The sequence below is a fragment of the Malus domestica genome, chromosome 16, assembly GCF_042453785.1.
Source record: "Malus domestica chromosome 16, GDT2T_hap1".
In the NCBI taxonomy this organism is placed as follows: Eukaryota; Viridiplantae; Streptophyta; class Magnoliopsida; order Rosales; family Rosaceae; genus Malus; species Malus domestica.
The window spans coordinates 8491755-8511385 of record NC_091676.1 but is presented as its reverse complement, the minus strand read 5'-3'; the positions used below and the strand labels follow the sequence as shown (position 1 = coordinate 8511385).

The following is a 19631-nucleotide window of genomic DNA, read 5'->3' as shown; positions in this document are numbered from 1 at the left end:
ACCAAGAAAATAAGCCAACTTCCCTATATCTTTAATGTCAAACACTTCACCAAGAGTATGAATCACAGATTGTATTAATTGAGTATTAGACCCTGTGATGATAATGTCATCCACATATAGAAGAAGGATAACCACATGAGTATCAACAACCTTTACAAAGAGACTAGAATCAGAAACCAAAGCTTCAAAGCCAATTGCTTGCAGATAAGTGGTAAATTTAGCATTCCAAGCTCGAGGAGCTTGCTTCAAACCATATAAGGACTTTACTAGCTTACACACGTGAGTGGGAAACTGGGAATTGACAAATCCTTGAGGTTGCTTCATGTAAACCTCCTCCTGTAATTCACCATGCAAGAAAGCATTTTTGACATCTAATTGCCGAAGATCCCACTTATGTGTTGCAGCTAATGCTAGAACCAATCGCACAGTGGTATGTCTAACAACTGGACTAAAGGTTTCTGTATAGTCAAGCCCTTTTTCTTGACTAAAGCCTTGTGCCACCAACCGTGCTTTATATCTTAAAACTGAACCATCACTATTCCGCTTAATGTTATATACCCATTTGCTGCCTATAACATGCTTATCACCAGAATTGGGAACAAGAACCCATGTACCTTGAGTTTGCAGAGCATCAAATTCTTCCTGCATTGCTCTCTGCCATTGAGGAATTTGAGATGCTTGTCTAAAGGTTGATGGTTCCGAGGCATCAGTAATATCTGCAATGAAAGTGAATCCTCCTGAAAAATGATGATCATCATCAAGAGTTAAGGAGTGAACTTCTGGAAAAAGAGCACTAAGAGCTGAATAATCTTTTCTAGTGATGGTTCCAGTTCGTAATCTTGTTTGAATGCCGGAAGGAGAGGAACTGAGACATGGTTGAACATCTTCAAGCTGAGGAGGCTGAAGGACAGGCAACAAGGCAGGAGAACTGGAAAGAGTAGCATTTGAGCTTGATTCATGTGCACTACTGAATGAACTTGCAGCAGCACCGTGAGAAAATCCAGAGCGATGACCATGGTGTACCTCTGGACTCACTAAGGGATGGCCCATATGACATTCCAACAACATTCTCAACCACCGGTGCAGAAGACTGAAGAGAAGGCAACTGAACAATTATAAGTCGATTATTAGTGCCTAGGTGGCATTGCTGACCTGAGCCCTTATTAGAAGATCCGGACAAAACACGAAATGGAAAAAGAGTTTCATCATATATGACATGCCTAGAAATGAGTATCTTCCGAGTCGCAATGTTATAACAAATGGCACCCTTATATCCTGGAGAGTATCAAAAAAATACACACTGTGAAGATCGAGATTGCAACTTATTCGTATTTAAAGGTCGAAATAAGGGTATATGGCTGAACCAAAAACTTTCAGGCTAGATAAATCTGGTGGCTTGTGAAACAATTGTTTGAATGGTGAAGACATGTGTAACACTTTACAGGGCATTCTATTGATCAAGAACACTGCATGAGAAATTGCATAAAACCATAATTTGTGAGGAAGGTTGGCAACTGATAACAAAGTAATAGCCGTTTCAATAAGATGTCGATGCTTCATCTCAGCCAATCCATTCTGTTGAGGAGTGTATGGACATGAAACAAAATGTAAAATGCCATTGGTATCCAGGAAATTCTTAAAGGCATTGCTAAGAAACTCTCCACCTCCATCAGATTGGAATACTTTAACTTTTGTATGAAATTGATTCTCAACATAAGCACAAAACTTGACAAATGCACCAAAGACTTCTGATTTATTGATTAAGGGATAGATCCATACAAACCTAGTAGCTTCATCTATAAAGGAAACATAATATCGGTAACCTTCAAGTGATACTACTGGAGAAGGCCCCCAAACATCACTATGGATCTTACAAAAAGGAATGTCAACCCTATCTATCCTATCGGAGAATGGCAATCTACTCATTTAACCACTGAGACAATGAAAACAAACGGTTGCAACTTCATCCGAAGGACAAGATATAGCAGAATCTCTAAGCATAGCAACTAAAATGTCATTAGAAGGATGACCAAGTCTTTGATGCTAGAGAGAACTTTTGACAGCATGTCCCAAAAATGCAGAAGGTCGGACCCCTTTATTAAGTAGTGTAGGAAATATGTGCACAGGAATTTTGAACAACTCATTCTTGCTACTCTTTCCATGGTGGAGGATTGCCCATGTTGCCTTGTCCTGCACAAAGAATTGAACATCATCACAAATAAACCAACTGTGATTATCTTTACACAACTTCTTGACTGAAAGAAGATTAACAGTTAACATAGGAACATGTAAAATCTGTTTAAGATGTAAAGCATGAGACCGAGTTTGTAAAATTCCATTGCCAATATGTGTAACTTCCAAACCTTCACCATTTCCAACAATGATCTTCTTAGTACCCTCATAAGGTGTAGCTCGATTAAGGACTGTGACATTCGGAGTCATGTGATGAAAAGCCCCAGTGTCAACAACCCATGAATCTGTAAATGCAACCTCACCAGAATTCTGTGTACTCATAGCTTGAAACCCCACTAGAGAAGAAGAACCAAGGGAAGCACCATAGGAATTGGAATTCACATGCACATGAAACTGAGGTGAATGAAACAGTGGCATATCAGACGAAGAAATAGAAGGAAAGCCTTGATATGCATAATTGGCAGACAAGGAAGGAGGAGGTTGATTGCCCTGATACGCATAATTGCCTCGATGTCTACAATTAAGAGCAATGTGACCACGTTTTCCACAGATTTGACATTCCTGAGGATATTGAGGATTATTACCCTCATTTCGATAAAGACAAGTCACTGCAACATATCCCTTTCTGGGGCAAATTTGACATTCTGGAATCGGGTCAAATCTGTTGGAAGAATTACCAAACCAAGACTGCCAAGAATTACCATTTCGCGGACCATTAAACCTTGGTTTATAACCACCATTACCTCTTGGTCTGTAATTGTTAAATTGGAAAGGCCTATGACCATGAGAACCACCACCAAACTGATTCGTGGACTGAAAATTATTAGCACTAGACTGATAGCCACTATTATAGATCTGAGCACTTCCAATAGAAGAGGGTTAAGAGGTACTACTTGAAGAACTAGACATACCAGAATGCACAGAAGTACCATGCGGAGGAGGAGCATTAACATACATGGCAGCCATATTCTGAACTAAAGAATGCACCCGAGTCTCAATAGTCTTCTCAGCCCCAATTAACTGTGCCCTGAACTCTTTAAGAGTGATTGGTGAATCTCGAGCTAATATGACAGTACGGATCATATCATAATCAGATGGTAATCCTGTTAAAGCAGCAATAATGAGATCATTATCAGTCACTTTTTCCCCAGCAGCTTGTAACTGATCCTTCAGAGCTTTTAACCTCAGAAGATATTTATCAATAGTATCACCCCCTTTTTGCATAGTATGTAATTCAACCTTCAAATGGTTTACACTAGCTTTAGAAACCAACATATATTTGTCTTGTAATGCAGTCCAGGCTTCACAGGCAGTTTTACATCCCACAACATGTTTAATTGCGTCATCACTTAATGTAGCAATGAGAAGACTTAACAAAGCCATATCAGTCTTAATCCACTCTTTATATGAATCATTAATCTCCTTGGTAACACCTAACTCAGGGGTGAGAACGAATTTAAGAGGACAGACAGAGTCTCCAGTAAAATGATCAAGAAGATCATATCCACGAAGAACAGAACAAAATTGATAACTCCATTTGATGAAATTATCATCATTCAATTTGATAGTAAGCATACCCAGTAGACTCTCAATTTTTACAGAAGTCATGATGAGCACAACAATCAACTCAAATACAAGTCAGCAAGAAAAACCCAGATTCGAATTGAGGCGGCAAGAGAAATCCCAAACAAGAATCACCCAAATCAAGCACGCAATCAACGAACAAGATCAACGACTAACACAGAACGAAGAAAATGGGCAAGAATCAAAGAAAATCATCAACATCGGCATCGGCCTTCAAGAATCAACACAATCTTCATAAAATTACAAATTCTGGCATCGGCCTTCATACAAATCATCATATATTCTTCATATAACAGTCTAATATGGCATCGGCCTTCAACGTAATCTCAATTTCTAAAAAAAAAATTCAATCGTAACCTCTAATCGAAGAAAAATTCAAGAACAAAATCACCTCATCAGCAAAGCGAAGCACCATAAAATCTATCCCAGCATCAACGCGCAGGCGAGACTGGCTCTTGATACCATCTTAACACAATGAATTGAATGATGCAGAAGAAATCCATGAAAGATTAGAATGCTTATAGGTGAAAGCTTGAAGAAGAAGAAAGAAAGAGACTTTATGTATTTCGATAACTGTTTTTCTTACAATGACCGACTTAACCAAAATATCATAGAGATACCTACTTTTATACTATATCTCAATTACAATGACTTATGATTTTGCCTAGGTGGCATGCTGACTTGGCATATAGTATGTATATCCAATAAGGTTTAGCCCAGCTACGTTTCAGGTTAGGTTAGGTTTTTTTTTTTTTTTTTTTTTTGGTCAAACGATAGATTTTGTCAGATTAGATGTTCGATTAGCCACCGACAGGTTCGAATCCACACCTTCATGGAAGGGCTCAACTTCTTTCCACCAATGCGGTAAAAGGCCCAGGAGGATCCTCTATGGATCTTCTTTGTGAGGATCATGAGGACCCTCAAATCGTGTCTGTTCATCGTATATCATGCAGTCAGTTTTCGTTAGGTATTATTCATATTTAATTTTAAAAAAAATATTTAAAATGATTTCTAACCGCACGATGTATGATGAACTGACATGATTTGAGGATCCGAAAAGGATCCTCATTCGTAAGGGGCCACTTCCTTTTATTTCTTTAGTAACGTTAGGTTAGGGTTGCAAGGCATACATTATTATCCTTCATTTGTTACTGTTTAGAGGTTATGAATTGCTACTTACCCTTGTTCAAATTTAAACTATTGATGCTTCTGATTGTTTGATCCTCTTGGTCTCTGCATGTGGATAAGGCCTTAATCTTCGACTCCATAATCTTCTTTGTGAAGGTCAAGAGACAGTGAACACGCCAATGGCCAATGTGTATTGTCTTTCGTACACTTTTGGAACATAAAACTTCGGTGTAATTAATGGTAAGAATATTTCTATGACTTCTCACCATAACTTGTACTGCATTCCTGATTTCCCTCTAAACTTTTATTTTAACTAGTTTCTCCTAAAAGAATAGCAAATAACATCTAATGAAGATGAATGAAATGTGTGTAAACATGACCAGTAAGTTGAAATTTAACTGTTTACAATGACTTGGGGTTTGAGAGGAGGGAATAATGGCCCAAATGAAGTTCAACGGAAAAATCAGCAGTTGCTACAAGTTCCAAGAAAATATTAGCGAAATACTCCAAATTAAAAGCTCTAACCACAAATTCTTTGCTTAATGCTTATTGACCAAGAAAGTAAAGCATGCCTTATGTCAAGACTACTAGGTTTTGAAAAATAGGATTAGGAAATAGAAAGACTTACTATGCTCCATTTATAACAGGAACAAGTACAATCAGGTCCATGAAATTACACATGTTTATTGTTACTAAAAGCAATATCATGATGAAACCCTAGGCTGGATTAGTCATAGTATCAAATGTTTTTCTCCTGACCAAGAGGCAAGTGATGTTGGATGGCTGGGTCTGAGTGTGTGTATTGTTGAGGGTGCACAACAGAAAATCTGGCCGGTACAGCGCCAGTGCTAACCGGTCGTCCCCCAAAACCAAGCCGGTCGCGTCAAGCAGGACATGCCATGAGTTCCTGTGTGCCTCTGAGATCCAATGCATGGAGTATTTAGTCCCATTGATAGTGGTCGGATAGGAAAACAGTCCCTTGGGACTATACTTGCACTTTCTCCTAAAGTACTGGCTAAGTTGTGACCCTTTTATCCTCAAATCCAACCAAGTTTCTGGTGCTGAAATAACCCTAGATTCTTTGGTACTTGCAAATTCCTTTATGGAATCAGTCTCCTCACCCACAATGGTCATATAGTAATTTCCTCTGAAGAAAGGGTAGCTCTCACCAATCATCACCATAGCATCTTTGTAATTTGCCATGAAAATGACTAAATAATCCTCCTCCTGCAACCCACAGTGCCTCAATGCCCTATTCCTTGCTTGGACCTCAGGAATGGATACAAAGTTCCCTTGGAACGAAGATTTCTTGGTCAGGATATCTAAAAGTCTTGAGGGTTCCATCTGAGTCCTGTCCAGGTCTGAGTGAGTGCTGCTGAATGGGGACAACTCTTTTGGTGCCACACTCTTGGGCGACTTGAGCTTATTGTCATGGGGTGCAGTTCCTGATGATTTTTTGTTGATCGAAAGATTATCGATGTCTAGTTTTTCAACATCTTCCACTAATCCATTGCAGTATTCTGGGTACTTTGCGAAGATGTATTGTTGAACATATTGCATCTCACTTGGTGTGATTGGACCTGACCATCTCAGATCAAGGCCTCTGAGTGAGGATATGGCTTCTGCTATCAAGTGAGCAGGAAACATGGTGTTTGCCTTCTGTAATTCAAACAAGTATAGCGGAATTCAATTAACGCGTGAATTAGTAATACCACAAGGTGGTGCGACCGTCACACTTGTAAAAAAAGGGGGAAAACTATTTGGACTAATTAGTCCAAGAACAGAATTCACTGACCTTAATTATCATGCTGCTTGGTCTCCCATCTTTTCTTGGACTTCCATCTTGAGTTGGTGAGTTTGGTGAAGAACCCGAAGCCAGTTCTTGGAGTTCCCCTTTTACCATATCCTAAAGAGCAGAGAATTGGAAATTTACAGCTGAAACTTAGCAACAATATTTTTTCTTGTTCCAGTTATCTCAACTACGAGTAAAAAAATCAGAACCTGGGTACCGAGGGAGAGCATAGTGCCCTAACCAACTTCACTATGCCAAAATATGTCAATGAGAAGTGATTTCCAAACACTCATTTTCTCTCGATGCACACCCTGTTTATTCCTAATCATTGAGTTGAATAACTAAGGAGAACCAAGGGACTAAAATCAACTGGGGTGTGCAGATGGAGAGAATGAATGGACGGAAATTATTTCCTTGTACCAATTAGGAGCAATTTTGAAGTAATTAAGTCAGAGAGGAAAGTTTATGGACATACGTATATGTACCTTGAGTTTGCCATTCATGATGTCTTTTTCTTGTATGTTTCTTCCCATGCTGCTGCTCCCTCATTCAGAAGCAGGAGAACATAGAAAATTGGGAGAGGAAATAGAAGTGTTGAACAGGAAGCTGAGACTAGTCTGTGTTATATGAAGATTATATGCTGCAGGTGCAGGGTTGGGGTTGGGGGATCAAATTGAAATATTAAAGTAAAACCATATATCTTCAAGACAAAGAGAGCAATGCCAGCAAGTGATGAAAGCAACACCCACACACAGCATTTAGGACGTTAATCAGAGTTTATTCAATTATATAATCCCCTTGATTAGCTCAGCAAACTATAATTATTCGGGTTAATTAACCCAAGTGTACACATTATGTCTACAACTTCAAATCTTTATTCTCAAACGTTCGTGACATGTTTACTTACTGGAAATGAGTGACTTTCTTAGTTTTTACTAACACGTACAAAACTTAAAAGCATGTCAGTCCAACATTACAACATGTAATCCAATACTTGAAAAGTCAAGAATCAATTGCGTTGATTACGGAAGTAGTTGATCCCGTAGCCTTTCCTCAACTCTAAACCAAAACTAAGTAGGGCATCTAGTTGATGGTTCAATTTTTGGATTTTTAACTTGTGTCACCCGTAAGTTGATATTTTTTACATCGAAATGCTTACGTGACACCGTTGATCAATCTAACTTACAAAAAATAAAAGATTACAAAAAGTTGGAGACGACGAAATGTCAACAACTAGCAAAGTTTTTTAATAAAGATGCCAAGTATTTGGTCATCATAGATTGATTAAATTATTGGGAGAGATGGCGACTCGTTGAGGAGAGCATATGCATTCAGGAATCTTTAGAAAAACGACAGGGACTCGTAATTTTGATGAACTCAGCCTACGACAAGATAAATTAGTAGATTTGAACCAAAGTTAATAATAATTTTAGGTGGGATTTGATTTGTGAAATAAAATTATGCGATTGCCTTTGAATATTCACGTACAACCAATTGGTCTAGCCTTCTAGGGTTTATTTTCTATTTGTTGGGAAGGCGAGATAGGGAATTATGTGTCAGTTTATTCAAAGTAACGTGCTTTTTTCTTTGCATTCGAGTTTGAATGTTACTATTTGTAGTTTAGATGTATTTTTAAAGTAAAATATGTTTTCCCAAAACAGGGATTAGTTTATATGCTTAATGATGTGGGCTTAAGATTATCAATATAAAATGTTTTAATTTAGTCCCAACCACAATTCAAAATAGATGTGGTCCTAAACATTTACATCCATGAACTATTACACGCATGCCACTTGGAATCCAAACACTATTGGTTCATCTTGCAAGTTCTGCATCGTTTTAGCTCAATTGTCTGCAATTGTCGATCAGAAAATTTGAATTCGGAGCCTCGTTTAACAAAGTGAAAGTAAGTGCCATCAGACAAAACTAATATTAGTTACGCTATCGGTCTTTTAAAAATGATATGGATTGGTTTGATCCCTTTAGTGTAACCCCCCTTCCAAGTTCCAAACATTAGTTGATGCACAAAAGGTCTTATTGCGTAGGAGACGCCGCATGGCAGCAATTTGGTTGCTTCTTTGAGCCAAAGCTTTGAAGCAAAACGCTTCATATGTTTGCATTACATGATTGGAATTTTGCTAATTTGGTATGTCGGCAGCATCTCATCTCCAACCAAACACATTATTTCTTCACGAATATCAAATTGGACGGACTCGATTAGTATGATGATCATAATTGGTTTGCATTATTGAAGTATGCTGAAAGTATTTTGTGACCTCAAACAAATTACCCCCAAGAAAATTACGACTAAAATCGACTCATTTTGCAGACTTCAAAACCAACATTAAAGAAAAATATGCCCCAAAAACACTCCTCCAAAGCGCCTTCAGTCATCTTAAAAGCACTTCAAGGAGCCCTAATTGTATTAGATACGATCTTTGGACAGATGATTCTAAAATAGTAGGAAACTAATCTGGCCCTTCATAAAATCAGTAAACAAAGCATAAAATTCACCACTGAATAATACAGGTCGATGATTGCCTACTTTCTGAGTTATACCTAATTACATACCGAGCGAGTATATGGATAGATTCTGAGCCACGACTGCTCTGCTCACTGGTATCATGAATTAGCCCAAATCTGAACCAGACAAGAGGAGGGCACTGGGAAGGCCGCTAGAAATTGGCACTCTGTACAAAAGTACGGTAAAAAAGGATTATCCCCGCTACAAAAAGTATTTCATCCGATCATCTCTTCTCATGGCATTGTACACAGCTTGGACCTGGAAATCACAGTAACATTCCATGTCATTGAATTATAAATTTTACCATTTTACTACATGAAAATTTGTTTACATCATGGATATAGAGAAATAACGTTAGCAAATTCGTGGCGGTTGTGCAGGGGAGAGGGGGGAAAACCTGTTCGCTAGAAATTACTTGAACAGGTCCAATGTTTACAGATACATATTTTCCCCTTGATGATACCTTCTGCCTCACACGACCCTGACATAAAACACAACACCACGTAAAATTGTCCATCAAACTTTTGCATTCATTATTTGAGAGTGGATTGAACTCGTGCACTTGATTGATTAGACATCAGTAAACGTATCAACAATCACATTTTCAATAGTGATTCTTAATTCAAAAGGGGCAAAAAAAAGGATTGAAGCGCAAAGATTGTGGTTACATGTTACACCATCCTACCACTCGCCACATGATCCTTTTGGATGAAATGAATTTTATCGTATAGTAGGTTTAAATTAAAACCAATACCAACTCATGATTAGTGCATGAATTGTGACAAAGCCGAGAAGACAAAGACTCCCAGTACTTTTAGTATAATGTTCCTTCCATTGACAATTATCTTATCGGTAAAAAATACCCATATGATGGAACTCACAAAAAAGATAATAATTTGGCATCCATTGATCTTAATTTGCCATGTTGATAACTTCATTTTATACTCAACAATCTAAACTTCAAAGCGCATTCCGATAGCCCTATGGTCAATTCAACTATTGGTCGATATCCCTATGATTGGTTCCATGTAACCCTCAATAAGTTCACATCAAGAGCCTTTTTCAGTTACGAGCACTAAGGGCAGGATGTATACCACATTTTTCTACCCAACAGTTCCCTCTTTCTTAAGAGATGTTGGCAAAGTACCTACTACACTCAATAGAGGAGTTGAATAGTTCCTTTTACCACATAGCAGCCTTGCTGAACTCTTTGCACAGCATTTTCAATTCAAACCTAATAATGCTCAACATCATTTTTGAGCGCATTTCTCACTCCTCTTCAGGAGCTTTGAGCTTGCAATAAGATATTTCTCAGTGGATAACTGCATAAACCATGAGTAGTTTTCCATCATGATCACTGGTCAAAGCGGCTCCTTGTTTCTCATAACTGCTTCATATGCCATATTCCTCAGGCTGTCCATCAGTACATCTTATAGTCCCTGAGCTACAGTGACACTTACTTTGGTTGGAATCATAAAGTTCTGTACAAAAATAGAGCGCACGAGGGGCATGGTAATATACATCGCTATAAGGTCTCCCTTTGACCCCAATGAATAATAAAATTACCTTAAGCCTACTGATAGTAATTTCAAGGATTTACACAGAAGTCTAAGAAACAACTCAAATGCACCACATCTTTGCGTATGGTTTGGCACATACTAAACATTGCAACAATATGTCCTTGCATGCTTTTAGGACAACAAGCACCTCTTTGGCTATCATGATTCACTTGTATCAGTCCATAAATTTACACACTTGAGAAGTCAACTCCGATTTAACTGCTAGTTGCCAATTTTATTGAACCACTCAGTACACAAGTAATAAAGAACGGGGATTGTAGCTCATGTGGTTAAAAGCATTTACTCATGCACCCGAGTTCCTACGTATTCATGAACATTGATACACCCAATGAAATACTATTTACAAAAATTGCACCCAAAAGGGAAACAACTTCCCCCAGAAGTGTATGCCCACTTAATGGCTTGCTTTCAGGAAGGTACTGGTACGCATAATGCTTGCAAATACATGCATTCGACAACCAATTCATAAATATATCTATCTACGAATTGAAATGACAGCCATCCACAACAAGGGATGCATACACATATATCGTAAGTATGCGTACCTCTGGAACAGGTTGCTGAATTACGGACTCGACAGCAACAACCATAGCTTGCACAAAATCATCCCCTCCAGTTCCAATTGCTGTGAACCCTCTAACAGTCGGGTACGAATTTACCTTAAAACACAAACGCGCGCGCACAAAATCATACCATTTATATACACAAGCTCATAAAAAATCTTAAAAACTTAATCAATGAGCTTTTTAAGTCAAAATTAAGACAATGGCTTTCCCAATACCTTTTGATCCAAGTCGACCCATTCATTCGTAGAATCATCAGCCACCGTGCCTCCGATAACCACATTCGTCGTCTGCCCAACCCTCCCTTCTGTTTTCGACACCTCTGCATCCAATTCCAACACCAACAACGAGTCAAAAACACACATAAATTGAAAAAATTAAGGTAAAATAAAATAAATTTCACAGGCTAGGAGGCGAGCGAAACCTGAAATTGCTTTCAAGATGGCCTCTTGAGGCGGGCCCTGGTCGTCCTCCGACAAAACCGGCGAGTTTTCGTTGTGGGAGCTGTTGAGGTGAGTCCGTCGCGCGAAGTGGATGTCTCGGGTCCTGAAGTGGCGGCTCAGCCTGGGGGAGGAGAATCCGCGGGTCCTGAACGAGGCGGAGGCGGAGCTCCGAGCGAGATGAACGGGTCGCCACGCTTCTATTAGCAGAGAGGAGCGGAGCGCGGTCCTGCACGCCATTTCTGGTCCTTTTTGGATTCCGAGAACAGATTGTTTCGTGTGTGTGCGTGCGTGCGTGTTTTTTTTTATTTCTCTGTCCCAAAAGATAAATAAAGGACATTCTTTGAGATTTAGAAAGACGAAGTTATCCTTCCAAATTGGCGTTGGTGAGGGGGATCATAAAGGGTATAAAAGTCATTTCGTGTGATTGTGATGGCTTGGCTCCCACCAGTCTGTTTACCGCTGACGAGGGTATAAAAGTCTTTTTGATACTTTTTATTTTTTATTTTTTATGAACTCAACTAGTTACAGGAATTTGAATTGACGGATTTGAGAATGCATGTGGGCTTAGCCAAGCTGGCGTTTATTTTAATTCGTTGTTCTGTATTTTAAAATTAAATTAATTTGAGTATCGCTTGAACAACAAATAAATAGTTTCAGAGATTTGAGTTCGTAAATTAGTTAATGCTGCAATGTGAAGTGTTGGTATATGAGTCACCAATGTTGTAACATATACTATACAGCCTTCCTTTTGGAAACCTTACAGGATTTTATTTCATTCCTGGAGCACTGAGCGTCGAATAAAAATGCCAATGGCGAAGGAGGGAAAAGTTTTGGCTGCAGAAGGGAGTTCAGATTCTGAATGTAATTCTGCTGTCAGCAAAGGGGTGCCAACTGCCAAGGGTGGAAGTTCTTTGAAGAACATCAAGTGTCGTCAAAAGGAAACTCAAGGAAAATCAGTTTCGGCTTCAGTTTTATCGTGGAAACTGCGTTGGAACACCCTTGGCCTGCAATCTGAATGGTCCAAGGTAGGCGTTGGTTATGCATTTTCACTAAACAAAAGTTGCACACCACTTGGACGCTACCCCGGTTTAGGCGAGAATAAACAGAAACTATGCTTTCATGCTAAAAATAATCGTTACCCTTTGTAAGAAATGAATAGTTTCTAATATTTATTGGTAAACTAGTTCACCTTGAGGCTATGTTTGATGCATTCGAGTTGCCACACAACACATATCTAACTAAATTTATGTTCACGGTGTAAGGGAACTATGATGTCTCTCTCCCATATGACAAAATCCCTGATACGCTTTGTCAACCGGCTAAAAGACTGGCAAAACCTGCAATGCCTCTGGGTGAAGAGTTCCAGCCTGAAGGTGCAATAGTAAATTACTTTGACCACCTTGATGACATGGAATTTACATCTGTTGTGTCTTCTGGTTTTCTGTCCAAGTGACATGGAAGCTGATTGGAGTAAGCCTATTGTAAGCATGAGATATCTTTCCATGCCATTTCATTTTTGTTTTTCGATCCTGGTTGTTCATGAAGAAATGTCTCACCTTCCTCAGTTTAGGCTGCAAAGCGATTTTCCTTTTGGGCGGAAAGCATAGGGAGGATCCTCCAACAGCAATGTTCCTTCGAAGCGGTGATGTTGTACTTATGGCCAGGAAGCGAGGGAATGCTTTCATGGTAAATGCGAATCTTCATCTTTTCCTCTCTTCTGTGATTTCTTGTGATAAAAAGTGCAGCTTACCATTTGCCACAACACTTGGTGTGGTTGTGATTTCCTAGAGTACTGTTTTTACAGTCATATGATAAGGGCTTTGCTTTCTTGTGTTGCTGGCGTGCCTCGGGTATTCACTGACGGAGAAAATGCTGAAATTGTGCCTCTTGAAAAGCAGTTCTCTGACGAGGAAGATGTTTTGTGTTTTAGAGTACATCCCAACTTCAAGAATCAACATCAACATCAGACCAGTATTTTGAGTTTCTTAAATTCCTTTTCATTGAATTTTCGGTTTCGGAAAGAATTTTTGGCGATACAGGATTGTAGGAGGTGGTCTTACACATTGTTTCTACTGTGTTTTAAGAATTATCAGATGTAAAATAAAGCTGATGAGCGTTTGGCTAACTGAATTTTAAAAGTGTTGTTAGTATAAAAAGCAGCGTAAAAGCGTTTGGTAAAATTTAATGTAAAAGTGGTATAACTATATACAATAACAAATGTTCATAATAGTAGGAGTTGGGGTGAAGATAGCAGTGGTGGTGGTTGCAACAATGATGGTGGTAGTGGTAGTTGTGGTTGTGGTGGCAGTGATGACGGTTGTGGTAATGATGCATGGTGGTGGTGGTGGCGATGGCGACATCGATGGTGGTAACAATGGTGGCAGTGGTGGTGGTAGTGATTGTGGCGGTGGAGGTAATGGGTGACAATGGTAGTGTTTACTTTTTTTCTCTAAAGAATAAAATGTGTGTGGAAAGCTAAATGTCACTTAAAAAAATTAATCAAGGTATACAACAATTGAAAATATTTATTAAAGAACTAACTCTGCTTTTTATTAAATCAGCTTTTAAAAGTAACCTACAAGCTACTTTTAAAAGCTGTCGTCTGGAGCCCGTTACTTTTAAAATAAGCATGATATTTTACTTTTGCCAAACATTTTTTTACTGCTTAACTTTAAATTGAAGAAGTTTTTAATGAAAAAACAAAAAAGCAATATCAAACTGGGCTTAATTCATAGTACTATTACTGTATGCTTCCGCAGTGCAAAATTGTAGTTTTTCCAGAACTCGATTTTGTAGGTTGTTCTGGGGCCTAAGAAAAAATTTGTACCATCTTTGGAAAAAATTTGAAGCTAATGGATGCTAATTGTTTTGTTTATGCTCAATATTCTCCGTTTTAAATGCAAATTAAAATTCAAACTAACCTTACCCCCCAAAAAAAATTAAAATTTAAAATTAAAATCATGAAACTAGAAAGAAAAAGAAATGTTGACAGTGGGATTTGAACCCACGCCCTTTCGGACCAGAACCTTAATCTGGCGCCTTAGACCAACTCGGCCATATCAACTGGTTGTTACAATTTGCTATTTTTAATTAAATAAGGTAATAGAATACACTGCGCCGATCACAAAATAAGTTTTTGCACTTCAGGAAACATTGATTGGAGCAAAATATTCATAAAGATTTACACTTAGATTTGATATCACCAAGCCTGGTAGTGTGAACTTGTAACTAAGCAAAGGAATTTGGTAGTGTAAACTTGTAACTAAGCAAAACAATAATGTGATTGATGTATGATGGAAGTGAGTAAAAGTGTTTTAATTTTGGTCACCATCTTCTTATATGTGTGGGGTCACTTACCACGCCTTAAACTACTCGAGTTAGTACATCAACGATTCACGTCAAGATAATTATTTACATTTTAAGAGGCTTAACATGTCATGACATACATTATGCCGACATTTTACAAGGCTTGACATGCCCATAACATATCATGACATCCATTTTGCCTTTCAGGCACTAGTCCCACAGATGGGCAATACTTTGCCCAGCGTGATGCTTGGCCTCACCCCTCGTCCTACATTGCATTCTTCTTTTCTTGAATTAGGTGTGAAATATTTTATTTTATATAATTAAATGTTGGGTTAGAAAAGACTTTAACGTTCTTGTGGTATTTTCCAAGTTGTAAGCATGTCTAAGTTTTGCAAAATTTTCTCCATATCTCCATTTTTGTTATCGTATCACAACTGAGATTTTTTGTAGATGCTTATGTTGATATGTTCTTATCTTTATTTCTTGATAAGACCGTCAAAATTAGTATTTAACAGCGTGGTTGTGAACACTTTTTTGAGGAAAGTTCTTCGATAAGACCGTAAAAGTCATTATTTAACTGCTTGGTTGTGAGAATTTTTTTTTAAAATAGTCAAAATCAGTATTTTATATAATTAAATGTTGGGCTAAGAAAGATTTGATGTTGGTGTGCTATTGTTCAAGTTGTGAGGTTGTTTGAAATTTACTCGATATCCCCATTTTTTGTAAGGTATCCCATTTGAGATTTTTTTGTTGATGTTTGTTGATATGTTCTTATCTTCATTCCTCGATAAGACTGTCAAAATCAGTATTTGACGACATGATTGTGAGAATTTTTCTAAGAAACAATCTAGTTTTGGGGATGAAAATTAGAGACAAAGGTCTGCCCAAGATAGCTCTTTGTGCTTGAAGTTCCTCAACCAACATAGCTTGTATAACAAAGTAATTACTCATATCTCGATTTGAATTTTTCAATATACTAATACTCATTTTAGATTTGATCAAAATTGCTCATTCTGTATATTCATTTATGACTTCCAAATATTAAGTTCAAGGATCAAGATTGTTCAAGCTGAAATTTCATTGTTTGAAGCTTAATTCTAATCACTTTCTAAATCCACATACTTGTTTGAAGCTAAGTTATGAACATGGTTTAAATGTTTAAGAATATCACCGAGACTTTTTTGATATTTTCATTTTTCTTCAGAAGTATTGTTATTAAATTCAATATTTTAATGATGTTTTATTTTGATACTTAAACTTTTCTTATGGTTTTTTCACAATTTAACTTCATATTTTTTTTTTAATTTTCTTTGTTTATCTTCATATTCGGTATTTTTCTTACATCGGCATTTAATAGATTTATGATAAATTTTCATTTCTTTTACTTTTGTTCCGGATCGAACAGAAAGGTGGTTTGGAAATTTTGAGGTGTGAGCGGCATATGATGGCAATGATGGGAATCTCTAGGTATTATGTTATAGTTCGTAAGGTGAATTTTTTGGGTCCTTTCCTTTCACACCGTGGATTGGTTGGCTAAACTCTAAAGCAAATAGTGAACCTATTTCAGAAGGATTCAGTTCACCATTTACTTTTAGAGTTTAGCCAACTAATCCATAAAATGTAAAAAAAAAAGGACGTAAAGATGTGTGAATTTCCAAGTAGGAAACTACGAAGCGGGAAAATTACTCAACAATACAATGTTGTCATATTTAGGTTTTTCTATACGTGACATTGTATTATTGGATCTGAATGTCACAATAATGATTAAAATGATCTATATAAGTGCTCTCATCCACGGGAAGGATAAGTCTGAGAATTATATTAGGACTTTGTCTCCCGATTGGAATGAATTGACAACCGAAGACATTATACACAATTATGATATGGTCGAAGCAATTGAAGACTTTAGTGGAGACCAAGGTGTACTTGTAAGTTGTAACTCCCTCCGTGAATGTAGCTGGCTTTTACTACAATACCAAAACAATACTTGCTTCCTACTCAAAATGATTCGTTGTCAATTTATAGAACTCTGTTTTTATAATTAGAATTATTCATCTTATAAATCACTCTATAAAGATCCCCTCTGTAAAAAATCAATTAAAACTAAGGTCGTTTAGTCATCGAACTATATAAAAACAAATGAATGGAATTGGTAAAAACATTATGAACCGTCTATGTATTTGCTAGAATAGATTAACTAAACGACCTTAATTTTAATTCATTTTTTATAGAGATGATCTTTACAATGTGATTTATAATATGAACGGTTCTGATCGTAAGCACAAAACTCTGTGAGTTGAACACAAAGAGTTTTGAGTAGGAGTTCCTACTCATCTTTGGGTAACCGTTGTATTTCATCGGCATATGGATCCAGAGAGACGAGAGATATTTCATCGGTAATTAATTTAACGAGTTTAGCAATTTTTGGAATAGGAAATTATCAAAATATTCCCAATAATGACACCCATTATCCACTTTCAAATATTTTTTACAGACACTCATAAAAATTTCAAAACTAATGCCTAAGTTTGACAATTTTTTAACCGACCTACTAACACAACGCGAAAGGACGCTAAAATAACCTATTAAAAATCTATTAGTCCGAGATGAAACACACAACCCATTAATCAATTTAATCGCCTACTAAAAATTTGTTAAGATAATAAGTTTAACACGACACATCTCGTTAAGATAATATAAAAACACCACAAAAATGACAAATACAATCTGTTTTTCAGGCCCATCACACCTGAAAAATTTCCAGCGGTGTAGAAGAAAAAGAAAAGAAAATCAAGTGGTACAATCCTACCTGTAGCGTAGAAGGAAGAAAAATCAATAAAATACAAAACACGTCCGCAAAATTCCAAATCCCCCGCCTGCTTAAAAATCCGACCCAGCGGCGTCTACGTGTTCATTCCCTTCACCACTTTAATTTTTCAATTTTTGGCAATAAACCCCCAAAAATTAAATAATAAAAATCTTCATTTGTTCTCTCTACACCCTTCGCTTATTTTCCCCCTCTCTCTGCTCTCTCTCCTCGTTATCTGCCACATCAGCAACAATGGGAGGTCCGATCGTGCTAACTCAGCTGGCCACCGGTCTCGGCGTCTTGGCGGGCGCGGTCTTCGTCAAAACGATCATGGACCGGAACACCATGGCCGGCCCGTTCCCGCGGTGTCCCAGGTGTAACGGAACGGGTCGGGTCTCGTGCTTCTGCTCCCGCTGGTCCGATGGCGATGTCGGGTGTCGGAGCTGTGCCGGGTCGGGTCGTACGTTATGTAGCAGCTGTGGTGGGTCGGGTACGGGTCGGCCACTTCCGGTTCAGATCTCCGTACAGCGTCCCAACCCTCCGTCTTAGCTGGTTCAGTTCTGCTTCTTATTAGAAAGTTATAGAATTTCTCTCTTTCCTCTCAATTTTTTTTCCAAAAAAAAAATTAAATCTTGTATTATAGTAAGTTAATGATATTTTGAGGGAAGGAGAGGAGGTGAGAGTTCATCATTAGGCTGTAATGAGGTGACTTTCCTTCAAATTAATATATTTTTATAACTAAATTTGTCTGCTTAATTGACAAATTTGTTACCTTTAAGTGTAATTTGTATTGGGTTCCACTGAATTTCACAATTTAGTTTACTCAAGTTTAATTAGAATTTTAGTATTTGCTGCTTAATTTATTGCTTGTGGCCGCAAGGTTTGTGTTTATTCATTTTTTTTGGTTTATTTTCATAGATGTAACTTGGGCTTTTGTGCAAACTACAAAGCAAGAACCAGAGTTTGGCAATTTAATGAGTGAACAGAAATCTTACTGTCCAATCCATGTGTTTAGTTAACTAACTAATCTGGTGTTGAGGTTTCAGGACTTAGGTCCAAACAGTTTATCTTCGAGAAATGATTTCCGTACACGTCTCTTTTTTAGTACTCTAGTGTTTATTTGGTCTCTTAATTCTTCAGAAATGTGTCGTAACGAAAAAAATATGCAAAAATCACTTATTTTTATCTCCAAACCAAACCATCTAACATGAATTTGGCTTCCATGAGCCTTCGCTTCATAAAAGTTGAATGCTTCAAAACAAATAATTGTCCTTTTGTTTTCAACTTGAGGGGAATGATTGATGAATTAGATTTTGAATATAATATGCATGATGTGATGGTTAAATATGTGAGTGCGTCCACTCCATCTGTAGCTCACCGTCCTGATTAAATTATGTTGAGGCTGAGAGCCATGTGATGTTGGTTGGCAACTTGGCATCCAAGTGGATGATTAAGTACCTTGTACAACTTTCAGCTGAAAGGGGAGGAGATTTTGGTTACATATACATGAACGAGGATCCTTTATGGATCCTTTTTGTGAGGATTTTGATAATTCATAAATTACGTTCGTTCATCGTACATCATGCAATGTGCAATCAGTTTTTGTCAAATACTATTTGTATTCAATTTTAAATAAAAAATTTAAAATGATTTTTGACCGCACGATATACGATAAACATACATGGTTTATGGATCCCCAGAATCCT

General features: G+C 37.6%; 3 protein-coding genes, 1 non-coding gene and 1 pseudogene across 5 annotated transcripts; 2 read left to right on the top strand and 3 right to left on the bottom strand.

The window, feature by feature from the left end:
- Positions 1-5512: 5512 nt before the first annotated feature.
- On the bottom strand, positions 5513-7446 carry LOC103416583 (uncharacterized). 2 transcript variants are annotated; one of them, XM_017327162.3, is made up of 3 exons: positions 7173-7446; positions 6701-6811; positions 5513-6564 (listed from the first exon to the last, which is right to left on the bottom strand). In XM_017327162.3, exons 1-3 carry the CDS (start codon positions 7194-7196, stop codon positions 5623-5625), a joined length of 1077 nt encoding a protein of 358 aa, XP_017182651.3. In that variant the 5' UTR covers positions 7197-7446; the 3' UTR covers positions 5513-5622. The 2 variants fall into 2 exon arrangements, with proteins under 2 accessions (XP_017182651.3, XP_008353047.3); XM_008354825.4 differs by having other exon boundaries at positions 7183-7446.
- Positions 7447-9155: 1709 nt separating this feature from the next.
- On the bottom strand, positions 9156-12136 carry LOC103403171 (uncharacterized). The gene is made up of 5 exons (XM_008342002.4): positions 11789-12136; positions 11583-11686; positions 11347-11460; positions 9619-9702; positions 9156-9479 (listed from the first exon to the last, which is right to left on the bottom strand). The coding sequence occupies exons 1-5, from the start codon at positions 12042-12044 to the stop codon at positions 9423-9425; spliced, it is 615 nt and encodes a 204-aa protein (XP_008340224.3). The 5' UTR covers positions 12045-12136; the 3' UTR covers positions 9156-9422.
- A 352-nt stretch (positions 12137-12488) lies between these two features.
- LOC114822234 (DNA N(6)-methyladenine demethylase ALKBH1A-like) lies at positions 12489-13787 on the top strand (annotated as a pseudogene).
- Positions 13788-14790: 1003 nt separating this feature from the next.
- TRNAL-AAG (transfer RNA leucine (anticodon AAG)) lies at positions 14791-14871 on the bottom strand. The gene has a single exon. It is a non-coding gene; the product is annotated as a tRNA-Leu (tRNA).
- A 3096-nt stretch (positions 14872-17967) lies between these two features.
- Positions 17968-18784, top strand: LOC103403169 (uncharacterized). The gene has a single exon (XM_008342000.3). The coding sequence runs from the start codon at positions 18178-18180 to the stop codon at positions 18472-18474; it is 297 nt and encodes a 98-aa protein (XP_008340222.1). The 5' UTR covers positions 17968-18177; the 3' UTR covers positions 18475-18784.
- The last annotated feature ends 847 nt before the right edge of the window (positions 18785-19631 follow it).

Coding starts and splice junctions, on each gene's coding strand:
- LOC103403169 (XM_008342000.3), top strand. CDS start 18,178: ATGGGAGGTCCGATCGTGCTAACTCAGCTGGCCACCGGTCTCGGCGTC.
- LOC103403171 (XM_008342002.4), bottom strand. CDS start 12,044: ATGGCGTGCAGGACCGCGCTCCGCTCCTCTCTGCTAATAGAAGCGTGG. Junction 9,703..11,346: donor TTCAGCAACCTGTTCCAGAG/GTACGCATACTT, acceptor GTTTTATGTCAG/GGTCGTGTGAGGCAGAAGGT. Junction 9,480..9,618: donor AAGTAATTTCTAGCGAACAG/GTTTTCCCCCCT, acceptor TGTGATTTCCAG/GTCCAAGCTGTGTACAATGC.
- LOC103416583 (XM_008354825.4), bottom strand. CDS start 7,230: ATGGGAAGAAACATACAAGAAAAAGACATCATGAATGGCAAACTCAAG. Junction 6,812..7,182: donor TCATGAATGGCAAACTCAAG/GTACATATACGT, acceptor TCTGCTCTTTAG/GATATGGTAAAAGGGGAACT. Junction 6,565..6,700: donor CAAGCAGCATGATAATTAAG/GTCAGTGAATTC, acceptor TTTGAATTACAG/AAGGCAAACACCATGTTTCC.